This window comes from Scardinius erythrophthalmus (assembly GCF_964197995.2).
Source record: "Scardinius erythrophthalmus genome assembly, chromosome: 3".
Classification (NCBI taxonomy): domain Eukaryota; kingdom Metazoa; phylum Chordata; class Actinopteri; order Cypriniformes; family Leuciscidae; genus Scardinius; species Scardinius erythrophthalmus.
Genome location: NC_138223.1, coordinates 36,975,594 through 36,987,843, shown reverse-complemented (window position 1 = coordinate 36,987,843; position 12,250 = coordinate 36,975,594). Strand labels below are relative to the sequence as shown.

General features: G+C 38.4%; 1 protein-coding gene across 1 annotated transcript; it reads right to left on the bottom strand.

Moving 5' to 3' along the window:
* Window positions 1-883: 883 nt before the first annotated feature.
* Window positions 884-11,744, bottom strand: btr01 (bloodthirsty-related gene family, member 1). Its single transcript, XM_081362231.1, has 8 exons — window positions 11,656-11,744; window positions 10,266-10,893; window positions 10,087-10,182; window positions 8,782-9,015; window positions 8,456-8,603; window positions 8,147-8,191; window positions 1,693-1,719; window positions 884-1,576 (listed from the first exon to the last, which is right to left on the bottom strand). The coding sequence occupies exons 2-8, from the start codon at window positions 10,884-10,886 to the stop codon at window positions 1,011-1,013; spliced, it is 1,737 nt and encodes a 578-aa protein (XP_081218357.1). The 5' UTR covers window positions 10,887-10,893; window positions 11,656-11,744; the 3' UTR covers window positions 884-1,010.
* Window positions 11,745-12,250: the final 506 nt, after the last annotated feature.

The following is a 12,250-nucleotide window of genomic DNA, read 5'->3' as shown; positions in this document are numbered from 1 at the left end:
CTCGCGTTCACGAGAGCACCACGACACATGCGTGTTGTGTTGACTGGAGAGCAGACATTGTTGCGTGAAAGTGTTTTGGAGATTAATATTTTGTAAATAAAATGGTTGATTTTGGTTAAAATTGTTGATTTTTTCGCAAACAAAGCACTCGTGTCACTTTAAGGTTTAACCACTGGGTTGATATGGATTACTTTAATGATGTCTTTACTAACTTTCTGGGACTTATAAATGGTAGTTGTGTAGCATAGCTGTCAATGGAGGGACAGAAAGCTCTCAGATTTTATTACAAATATCTTGATTTGTGTTTCGAAGATGAACGAACGGGTTTGGAACAACATGTGGGTCAGTTATTAATGACAAAATTTTGGGGTGAACTAACCCTTTAATGAGAATGCAAGATATCAAGATACAGGCTAAGCCAACAGAGAAGTTGCTTTTAAATAAAACATGACGTTGTTTTTTACAAAAAAGAATAGTGAATCGTTGATGAAAGGCAAAATTATTGTTTATTATTATTATTATTATTAGAAATTATTGTGTAACATAAAGCCCTTGCCTTGCATACAGTACTGTACATAAAGGCAACCCAAAAATACAAGAGAGATGCAGCCACCTATACTGTATACAGATTCACATTTATTTTTGTTTTATTATAACGTAAAAAATACATATTTGAACATTATACATTTTTATGCTTGGTTAAATACAAACTAAAAGAAAGGTTATTTTGCAGTCATAACTCCATATAACATCACCAACCAATGTTATATTAAGTGTCAAATAAAATTTAAATTTTAAGCCTTGGCAATCGTACTAGGTACATAAGATGAACTGTTTAATGGTTTGTTAAATATATATATATATATATAAAGCAATTAAGCCATATGCAAACATGGATTGAAAATTAAAAACATAATATTTTTTATAATTAGGATTGGAATTATATAACTAAAGTAAATAAGTAAATAACCTGTGAAATATATATTTTTTTTTTCTATCCCACTATTCTTTCATTTTTCAGTCAGCCAGCTTGGGTCAGCTGGATAGGCAGGCCATATGATAAGGGGTGCCTCATTTTTGCCAGATTTGTTGGTGCATGGGCTGAAGAAAGGATATATAGTCTCTGTAAAGGAGTCTGTGAGGGCAAATATCAGTGACTTTGTCTCTGCATTATAAAAGGACAATTGACCTTTCTCATAGTCCACAAACACGCCGACACTCTGCGGTTGTGGGTTTATGTTTATAGGCGTTGGTGGTTCTGTGCGAAAGACATATTCATTCTTGTCACGTAGACTTAGGAACCAAAATCCATTAGCTGGGTTTGCGGCTATTTTTCCTTTCCTGTTGATAGAGCGGCTGGCAATGCCCAAATCCCAGTCCGTCTTCTCACCCACCAAGACCTCCCAGTATTGGCAGCCAGAGCTGATACCTTGACGGCCAAGTACACACACCACACGGTCAAACCGTTCGAGTGTGTCTGGCACCATCTGGTAGCGGTCACTGCAGCACACCTGTTTACCATCCTCAGAGATGATCAGACGTGGATGGGCTGTGTCTCGATCTAAGGTCACGTCCACTGAGCAGAGAAACAGAAGAGTTGAAAACACAGCGATTGCAGGAATACAAATGAAAGTGGGGACATAAATATTTAGAGTATCTTATGGTGTGCAGAGAATAAAAATGATCTCATACTTGCATATTCCGGCATTCTCCACACTTCTAGTTAGAGAAAAGCAGAAGAAAAATATTAATTTTAAAATAAAACCGTTCAGAATTAAGAGGCTTTGTACAAGACTTACTACAGAGCCACCCTAATACACTACTAAAGTTTGGAATAATAAGAATTTTTAATAGTTTTGAAGTCTTTTATATTCTCCAAGACTTAATTTATTTGATGTTATTTATTACAATTTAAAATAACTGTTTCTATTTGAATATATTTTAAAATGTAATTAATTCCTGTGATGCAAAGCTGAATTTTCAGCATCATCCAGTCTTCAGTGTCACATGATCCTTCAGAAATCATTCTAATATGATGATTTGCTGCTTAAGAAACATTTCTTATTATTATCAATGTGCTGCTTAATATTTTCAAAAGAAACTACTATTAAAAAAAGTATTTTAAATATATATGTAGTTCTTTTGAACGTTCAATTTATCAAAGAATCCTGGAAAAAATATCACGCTTTCCGCAAAAATATTAAGCAGCAATAACTATCTTCAACATTGATTATACTAACAAGTAAGAAGTAAGATTTCCTCTGATTCTGATTCTCCAAAAGCAGTGTTTTATGTGAAGGTATGATAAGTTAAAGGATTAGTTCACTCCAGAATTAAAAATTCCTGATAATTTACTCACGCCCATGTCATCCAAGATGTTCATGTCTTTCTATGGCGTCATTTTTAAGTCAAATGTCATGAGCGTGTAAGACATGCTCACGAGCACATTATGTTATTTCACGCGCGCAAAAATGAACCTTCAGCTGGCATGATAAAAGTACTCGCGCACAAATTCAACAACCGAGAGGTGTACAGGTAGCTGCGAGCGAGCGCCTGGCATACTCTCATGCTTGTACAGTGGAATCCTGCTCGCGCGCAGTGGATTTCTGCTCGCGGAGTGCTGTTTTGCTCGCGCAGTGGATTTCTGCTCGCTCAGCTGATTTCTGCTCGCTCGAGTCTACACGACTTTTGACAATTTGGGGGCGGAAACCAAGGAGGGCACTGACCCTCTTATGATTGGTCACTTTCATCATGGAAAATCTTGGGAAATCCTAACCCCGCCCACCTTCTGACGCAGCGCGCGTCACTCAGCTCGCTCTGCTACTCCGGCTATCTCTGTATATTTTAGACAACGAAATATGTGATAAAACACCTTACTAACTATTTTCGTTTTCATTTAAAGAAATCTTAAACATGATAGCCACACACATGTGGTTCATGCAACGCGTATTGATTATATTCACTGCACATAACGTTTGCCTATTAAAAACAAAACTAAATATAAAACACAAACCTGCCTCTTTTCGTTTTAAATATAATATAAAAACATTAAACATTTTAATATGGTCCAGGCAATATGTGCATTTGTACTAAACAACAGATTTTGCAGTAAACAACATTACAGTTTTTAAATTTTTAAATACAATTATTACAATTTAAAATGACAAAACTCAACCCAGTCTCTTTTTGTTAAATTTCAGTTTTATCAATATTAGCCATTATAAAAGTATAAGTAAAAGGTATAAGAAGCTATACAAATAAAGCAAACAATTCAGTCAAACACACAAAGTCAGCGCTCTAGTAAAACCATACAACGGTAAAGTTAAATAGCTTATAAAGTTATGAAACTTCCCCTCAGCCAAAACGATTGGCCACAATGGCCAGGGAATAAATTATAGATTCACGAGACCAAAAATCGCCCGTTAGATATACACAAGACGAATTATATCTCATGTTTAACCACTACAGAGACGCCAGCGAAAGCGGCGAACGTCAGAAAGACTATAACCGAGGAAAGGCTGTTCCAGGCGGGGTACATGAGTGCCGAGCGCCCGGTCATCGTTGTATGGTTAGACAAGAGCGCTGACTTTGTATGTTTGACTGAATTGTTTGCTTTATTTGTAGCTTATAGCTTCTTATACCTTTTACTTATACTTTTATCATGGCTAATATTGATAAAACTGAAATTTAACAAAAAGAGACTGGGTTGAGTTTTGTCATTTTAAATTGTAATAATTGTATTTAAAAATTTAAAAACTGTAATGTTGTTTACTGCAAAATCTGTTGTTTAGTACAAATGCACATATTGCCTGGACCATATTAAAATGTTTAATGTTTTTATATTATATTTAAAACGAAAAGAGGCAGGTTTGTGTTTTATATTTAGTTTTGTTTTTAATAGGCAAACGTTATGTGCAGTGAATATAATCAATACGCGTTGCCTGAACCACATTTGTGTGGCTATCATGTTTAAGATTTCTTTAAATGAAAACGAAAATAGTTAGTATGGTGTTTTATCACATATTTCGTTGTCTAAAATATACAGAGATAGCCGGAGTAGCAGAGCGAGCTGAGTGACGCGCGCTGCGTCTGAAGGTGGGCGGGGTTAGGATTTCCCAAGATTTTCTATGATGAAAGTGACCAATCATAAGAGGGTCAGTGCCCTCCTTGGTTTCCGCCCCCAAATTGTCAAAAGTCGTGTAGACTCGAGCGAGCAGAAATCAGCTGAGCGAGCAGAAATCCACTGCGCGAGCAAAACAGCACTCCGCGAGCAGAAATCCACTGCGCGCGAGCAGGATTCCACTGTACAAGCATGAGAGTATGCCAGGCGCTCGCTCGCAGCTACCTGTACACCTCTCGGTTGTTGAATTTGTGCGCGAGTACTTTTATCATGCCAGCTGAAGGTTCATTTTTGCGCGCGTGAAATAACATAATGTGCTCGTGAGCATGTCTTACACGCTCATGACATTTGACTTAAAAATGACGCCATATCTTTCTTTCTTCAGTCCAAAAGAAATTAAGGTTTTTGAGGAAAACATTGCAGGATTTTTCTCCATATAGTGGACTTCAACGGGGACCAATGGGTTGAAGGTCCATTTTACAGCTTCAAAGGGCTCTACACGAACCCAGCCGAGGAATAAGGGTCTTATCAAGCGAAACGATTGGTCATTTTCTAAAATAATTAAATAATGATATGCTTTTTAACCACAAAGGCTCATCTTGCACTAACTGTGATTCGCCACACGTTACGTAATCACATTGGAAAGGTCAGGCGACTCACGCGTGACATAGGTGGAAGTACCGACCCAGTGGTTACAAACAGTGGGCCAATGTTTCAGAAAACATTGAAGCTTCCCCGGGTGCCGACACTGATTAGCAGACCATCACCTGCTGTTAGCATTCCATTGACTCCCATTCATTTTGGCGTCACTTTGACAGTGAATAACTTTACATCTGAGGCGTTTAAAGACTCCCATTTGTCCATTATTTATTTCTAAAGAAACACGAAAATGTATAAAAGGCTCCATTACCTTGTATCTTATGTTATGGCCTCCGTAGAAGCAGTTTTTGTAAAAATAGGCTAACGATTGCGTCATAACTATATGGCGTCATTTTTTAGTCACATGTTATTTCACACGCGCAAAAATGAACCTTCAGCTGGCATGATAAAAGTACTCGCGCACAAATTCAACAACCGAGAGGTGTACAGGTAGCTGCGAGCGAGCGCCTGGCATACTCTCATAGGTTAACTCTGCTTGTACAGTGGAATCCGGCTCGCGCGCAGCGGGCTTCTGCTCGCGGAGTGCTGTTTTGCTCGCGCAGTGGATTTCTGCTCGCTCAGCTGATTTCTGCTCGCTCGAGTCTACATGACTTTTGACAATTTGGGGGCGGAAACCAAGGAGGGCACTGACCCTCTTATGATTGGTCACTTTCATCATGGAAAATCTTGGGAAAATCCTAACCCCGCCCACCTTCTGACGCAGCGCGAGTCACTCAGCTCGCTCTGCTACTCCGGTTATCTCTGTATATTTTAGACAACGAAATATGTGATAAAACACCTAACTATTTTCGTTTTCATTTAAAGAAATCTTAAACATGATAGCCACACAAATGTGGTTCATGCAACGCATATTGATTATATTCACTGCACATTGCCTATTTATAAAAACAAAACAAAATATAAAACACAAACCTGCCTCTTTTTGTTTTAAATATAATATAAAAACATTAAACATTTTAATATGGCCCAGGCAATATGTGCATTTGTACTAAACAACAGATTTTGCAGTAAACAACATTACAGTTTTAAAATATTTAAATACAATTATTACAATTTAAAATGACAAAACTCAACCCAGTCTCTTGTTAAATTTCAGTTTTATCAATATTAGCCATTATAAAAGTATAAGTAAAAGGTATAAGAAGCTATACAAATAAAGCAAACAATTCAGTCAAACACACTGTGAATATAATCAATACGCGTTGCCTGAACCACATTTGTGTGGCTATGTGTGGTTTAAGATTTCTTTAAATGAAAACGAAAATAGTTAGTAAGGTGTTTTATCACATATTTCATTGCCTAAAATATACAGAGATAACCGGAGTAGCAGAGCGAGCTGAGTGACTCGCGCTGCGTCAGAAGGTGGGCGGGGTTAGGATTTCCCAAGATTTTCCATGATGAAAGTGACCAATCATAAGAGGGTCAGTGCCCTCCTTGGTTTCCGCCCCCAAATTGTCAAAAGTCGTGTAGACTCGAGGGAGCAGAAATCAGCTGAGCGAGCAGAAATCCACTGCGCGAGCAAAACAGCACTCCGCGAGCAGAAGCCGCTGCGCGCGAGCAGGATTCCACTGTACAAGCATGAGAGTATGCCAGGCGCTCGCTCGCAGCTACCTGTACACCTCTCGGTTGTTGAATTTGTGCGCGAGTACTTTTATCATGCCAGCTGAAGGTTCATTTTTGCGCGTGTGAAATAACATAATGTGCTCGTGAGCATGTCTTACACGCTCATAACATTTGACTAAAAAAATGACGCCATACATAACCACGCGACTCTCTGTCGCACAGTAGAGAAATTACAGTATGGACGGGAGGAGAAGCTCGCGGGCAATCGGGGGGACGTGGAAGCAAAATTACAAAATAATTAATCAGAATACTTAGCAAAAGTTTCTCCTGCTCCTAGCTCATGGACACCTCCTACTCACTTTCTCCGTCTCTGCAAGTTTCAGAAGGGAATGATTCAGATTTCTCTTGGCACAGCTACTAGAAGACAGACGGGTTGCTCACGTCGTCAAGCTCAGTTTGAGTCTGCGCAGTACAGTCAGCCATCAGGAAGTGAGTGCTTCTAATTGACTTCACTTTTCTCCGTTGAATCCAATGGGGTCGCTGTGTCCATTTCTTATACTGTCTATGTTTACAAAGCGAACATGCGAAGGTCAAGTCAAACGCAAGTACACACTTTTAAACACTGGGTCAGTACTTCTGCCTACGTCACACATAACCTTTCCAACTTGATTACGTAATGCGTGAAATCATGGACGCGCATCACATAGCTAGTGCAAGACGAGCGTTTGTGGTTAAAAAGTATATTAATTGAATATAAATGTAAACTTTTCCCTTATTCCTCGGCTGGGATCATGTAGAGCACTTTAAAGCGGCTATATGCAACTTTTTCCCCATATTAAACGTAGCAATAGCCTTTTTATTTTACCATTTATGACTCAAACATCTCCTGATGAGCATACTGACACCTTGTCTGCTCACAGTGGGTGCACCTATAAGCCTGTATCCTATTTTTCCTATTTTCTGTCGGGTCGATTTTTCCCGCGCTGTCTGCGGATGTGACGTCAAGCGTGTTCATGTTAAACGTTTCAGATCACTCTGCCACCATCGCTAGTCAGCAAGTAGCCTACACTCGCAAGCAGTGCAATGGATGATAAGAGAACACGTATCTCAAACAATATATGTATTTGACTGTTCTAACCTCAGTAAACATAATGTTGGCCTCCTTGCAGCAGATGACTTGTGAAGTGTGCACGTTAAGCGCGCTGCCAGAGCGAGCAGAAAGGAAGAGCAGTTCTGTTTTTTGGCCACAGGTGTCAGTCGTGAGTTTAAATTTCAGAAAAACGCATATAGGCCCTTTATAGCTGCATTGAAACTGATATTTGGACCTTCAACTCGTTGGTCCCCATTGAAGTCCACTATATGGAGAAAAATCCTGCAATGTTTTCCTCAAAAACCTTCATTTCTTTTCGACCGAAGAAAGAAAGACATGAATATCTTGGATGACATGGGCGTGAGTAAATTATCAGAAAATTTTTATTCTGGAGTGAACTAATCCTTTAAAACCTTTAAAATTGTATGATACTCTTAGGGAGGATGTCCTGCATTAACACATAAATTTTTCCTTTTGCAGACACTTTTACCTACAAATAATTTGTCATAAGATCCAACAATATTCGTAGTATATAATGTTTCTAGTTTAAAGTATACACTAGATTAGATGTAGATATTGACCCTGGCTTTGAAAAATGGACTATAATGTAGAAAATTTAGTTCTCGGTATTGACATTACAACTTTTTTATGATTTTGCTGAAATTGGAGTGGATGAGGAAAAACTTATCAAAAAAGTGAAAAAAAAAAAATACTTTGTTGATATATTTCCGGTGAGTTTTCCGTGGAAGTGTGCAAACCTGAAAGTACAACAATACATACCATGAACATGACTGAAAACAGTGATATGTGCATGCAAAGAAAAAAAATGCTCTTAATATTTCAATGGTTTTAAACAAATAATGTTTGGTGAGGGGAAGCATCTGAAGATCTATTGAATCAAAGAAGATGTCCTCATTTTATTCACATGAACCATATGCAAAGTGAAATACGTAAGTGTGCATACGGTATGATGTATTTGATGTACATGTTAAAGAGCATTTCAGGAAGGAACTTTCTCTTACAGATCGCTGACAGTCTCCTGAGGCTTTCCTGAGCCTCCTCCACCATCCGAGTGACATTCCTCAGCACTGCCCCTGCAGTGGGGTCAGGGGTCAAGACCACTTCTTCCCAGCTCTTTGTCACAGGTAAACTACTATAGGCTGGATATGTCTGAGAAGAAACAGCAATAAATAAAATACTGGTTACATATTGCGATATAAAATACAAAACGAACAACACAATTGACTTGACGTGTTAAGTTATTTAAGCTTTAAATAAAGGGTGAATATATAGGACAATTTCTTGACTTTCATTAACTAAACCATTAAAGTCTGGATTTAAATGAGACCTTGAAGAAGGTAAGAGGATCTTGGGATTGGGTTAGCTGGTTGAGGTTGCTGCATCTTTGTTTAAGTTCTGAGATCTCCGTCTGCAGCTCACGTATGAAGGCCTGAGAGCGAAGTTCGGCAGCCCGCTGTCCCATCTCCACCACCTCCAGAAGTTCAGCCTGGGACTTCTCGACAGCTTTCATCAACTCAGCAAACATACTCACTGTTCCTACTTTCTCTTGATTTGCATTCACCTTATAGCAAGTAAATGAGATGAGAAAATAATGTAGCAGAAAACCAGATAAGAATGTAAAGAAAGACAATTATGAGAGTAAGGAAATGCTTAAGTATAAATAAAATATTTAAAGGCATAGTTCACCCAAATATGAAAAATTCTATCATCATTTACTCACCCTCTTATCCTTTAAACCCATATGACTTTTTTCTGTGGAACAAAAATTTGATATTTTGAAGAATATTCACATACATGTTTTTCACACAGCAACAGTTAATGGTGACCATGACAGTTAAGCTCCAGTGACAAAAAAAAAAAAAAAAAAAGGATTTTGGTCTTTGGAACAATACAGATTGGTTTGTGCAAAAAAGTCATTAAAACCAAACAGTAAATAAACAACTTAATTTTTGGTCTGTTCCTATCACAAAGCTTGCGTGGCTTCAGAAGGCTATCACATTTACTTTTGTTCAGCACATTTTCGTGGGTGAAAATCAGTCAATAAATAACTTTTAAAAGGGCACCACCCCAGTGACAACTTTTGTACCATGAGTGTAGGGCTTAAAATCACCATGAAATCAAAAAGAATGATTTTTTATGGAAAATGTAAGTGTTTATTATAAATGATTTATCTGTGCATATCATTACTCTATTTTAAAATTCATGTGCCCTCATAATCTTTAATCTCTTCTCTGATAACGTATTTACTGGTCAGAGGGCAGGACAACCTGTCACTCACATGACATCACAGGAATAGTAAATTCCAACCATTCAACGAACCAATCAATTCAAGATGAAAAAAATCAAGTCCCGTCCTACATTTTTTTCTTGTTTGAGAAGCCGTTTCACCTGGATAAACATCACAATAGGAAAGATATGACAATAGCAACTTCCGTTTCATCCTGACTGTAACAGAGGTCATCACAACAAGGTCATGTGAAGATTCTTCAAAAATTCTCCTTTTGTATCCTATTACATAGGATAAAAACAGCATATGTGTTTGAAACAACATGAAGGTGAGTGAATAATGACACAATTTTCATTTTTGGGTGAACTATTCCTTTAAAACACTATATGACAAAGATGCACACACTTGAATTTCTGCAAGTGATGTTTGGATCTCTTCTATCTTCTTCTCTCTGACTGAGATCAATCCTTGTAGCTCCACCTCCAAAATACGCAGCTGGGACTGAGGAGAGATACAAAATGATCAAATGGACACATTGACACTGAGGCTGAGCCCTACCTCAATATTACATTCTCCACACCAACCTTCTTAATATTCATCTCTCTCTTGGCCTCCATCACAGAATGCCCGTTATGTTCCCTCTCTGCGCATATAATGCATACACATGTCTGATCAGTCTTGCAGAACAGCTCCAAACCATAGCCATGTCTGGGACACTGTGGCCCATTGGAACCTGCTCCACTAAAGTTTCTTTTTGGTGTCTTGGCCGGAGGGAGAGAATGAGCATCAGGGGATGCCAAAGGCTCTCTGGATGATGTTCTTTGGAAGCGGCTCTTCATCTCTGGCAGTAGCCCACTGGGTAGCTCTACCAGTCTGAGCTGCCCTCCAGGCTTCGCTGCAGAGAATGGGTTGGTGGGTAAATCTGCAGGTGCACTTCTGGGCGCGCTCATCATGGTCTCCGCCATCCGCTTAAACTGCTCTGTGATCTCCCTGAGCGTGTGATTGATGTGGAGCTCAGGGCGCTTGCGGAAGCTTTCCTTGCACAAGGGACAGAAGCAGCTTTTTCCCTGGCCCTCCCAGTAGGAAGTGATACATGATGAGCAGAAGCTGTGGCCGCAGGGTGTGGAGACAGGATTGGTGAAGACGTCTAGGCAAATGGAACAGGTAAACTGCTCCTCTGACAGGAATTCACCAGGAAATGACATTGTATATCTGAAAGCATACAGACTGATTGAAAAACCCCAAAACACGCAGACACACCTAAACACGTACACCACTGTTACATAAATAACTACAATAAAGATGTTTGTTTTACAAGGTTATCATTTATACATAGAAAAATCCCGATCCTTCAGAAATCAGTGTATATGAATTCTCAAAACTTGAACAGATTCCTTTAAAGTGAATGTTTACCTGTCAAAAACAATGTTTTTTAAAACAATTTTCCGTTATTATAAACTTTTGCTAACTGAAATGTTGGAATGAAGTCAGACCAGCTACACACATACAACAAAGCTGATAGGAGCAGCCAACTTACCATTACATAATGTACAAACGATCGAATAAAACATACTGTCACAAAACCCAAGACCAAGAAAATATTCTGATGTGCTCTTTGAACACCATCACATATGAGTTTATCTTAAATGCAAATTAGCAGCCAATTACATGCTTCATGAAACTCCCTATGCTCTATAACACTGTAGGGCTGCTTCTGACAAATGTACCTCATTAAGAGCATGTAAACAAAAAAATTATAAAATAAAATAAAATAAATAATATAAATCTGCTGTGTTTACAAAGTAATTGAAATCACATGATGTCAGTCAATTGCATGTCGTCTTTTAGACATTCAGACAGGAAGGATATATAAGGTAGAACCCAACCTTGCGAAAACTTTACATACAGACACAGATGAGTATATGAAAATATAATCACAAATTCACAGACGTAGATACTCCTTAAAAAACTAACCTCTTTTCCGTCCGTGTCTTTTCCCGAATGTTTTAGTTTTTTTGCCTTGGTTCTCTTCCGCTCCGTAAGTGGTGTATAATACACCTTCAGTTATGGAGTGGAGACCTCCTGGAAACAGGTGTGTCCGCATACCAACAGGCAGACACACAGTTAAGTTATTCAACACACGCACCTGGCTGCCTATCCGACCAGTCAGACAAGTGCAGATTTTTAGTTTTAGAGATTTTAAGACTCTGATTTTCATCTACGTTTTAAACATTTCTAACATTAGGACTGACAAATGCTGTCTCATGAGAACGGGCTGACAGCACTCAGAATAGGCAAACTGTATGAGTTCATTGTGTGACTTTACTAAAGATAAAAAAATAAGTTAATGTTAGTTATGAATCAAAATCTGCTAAATGTACAAATGTACAGATTTATCATCTTTCGTTGGAAAATTAACAACATTTTATCCAAGTTTGATAATTGCTTTAATCTTATAAACAACTGAGAAGTGATCAAACTACATTTAATAAAAATCACCTGTCAAGTTTATAAGATATATTATATCAGCACGTGAGTCAAATTGGAGAGAAGCTGCTCACTGCAGAGC

Coding starts and splice junctions, on each gene's coding strand:
- btr01 (XM_081362231.1), bottom strand. CDS start 10,886: ATGTCATTTCCTGGTGAATTCCTGTCAGAGGAGCAGTTTACCTGTTCC. Junction 8,192..8,455: donor CAGGAGACTGTCAGCGATCT/GTAAGAGAAAGT, acceptor TTGTACTTTCAG/GTTTGCACACTTCCACGGAA. Junction 1,720..8,146: donor ACCGGAAATATATCAACAAA/GTATTTTTTTTT, acceptor TTCTCTAACTAG/AAGTGTGGAGAATGCCGGAA.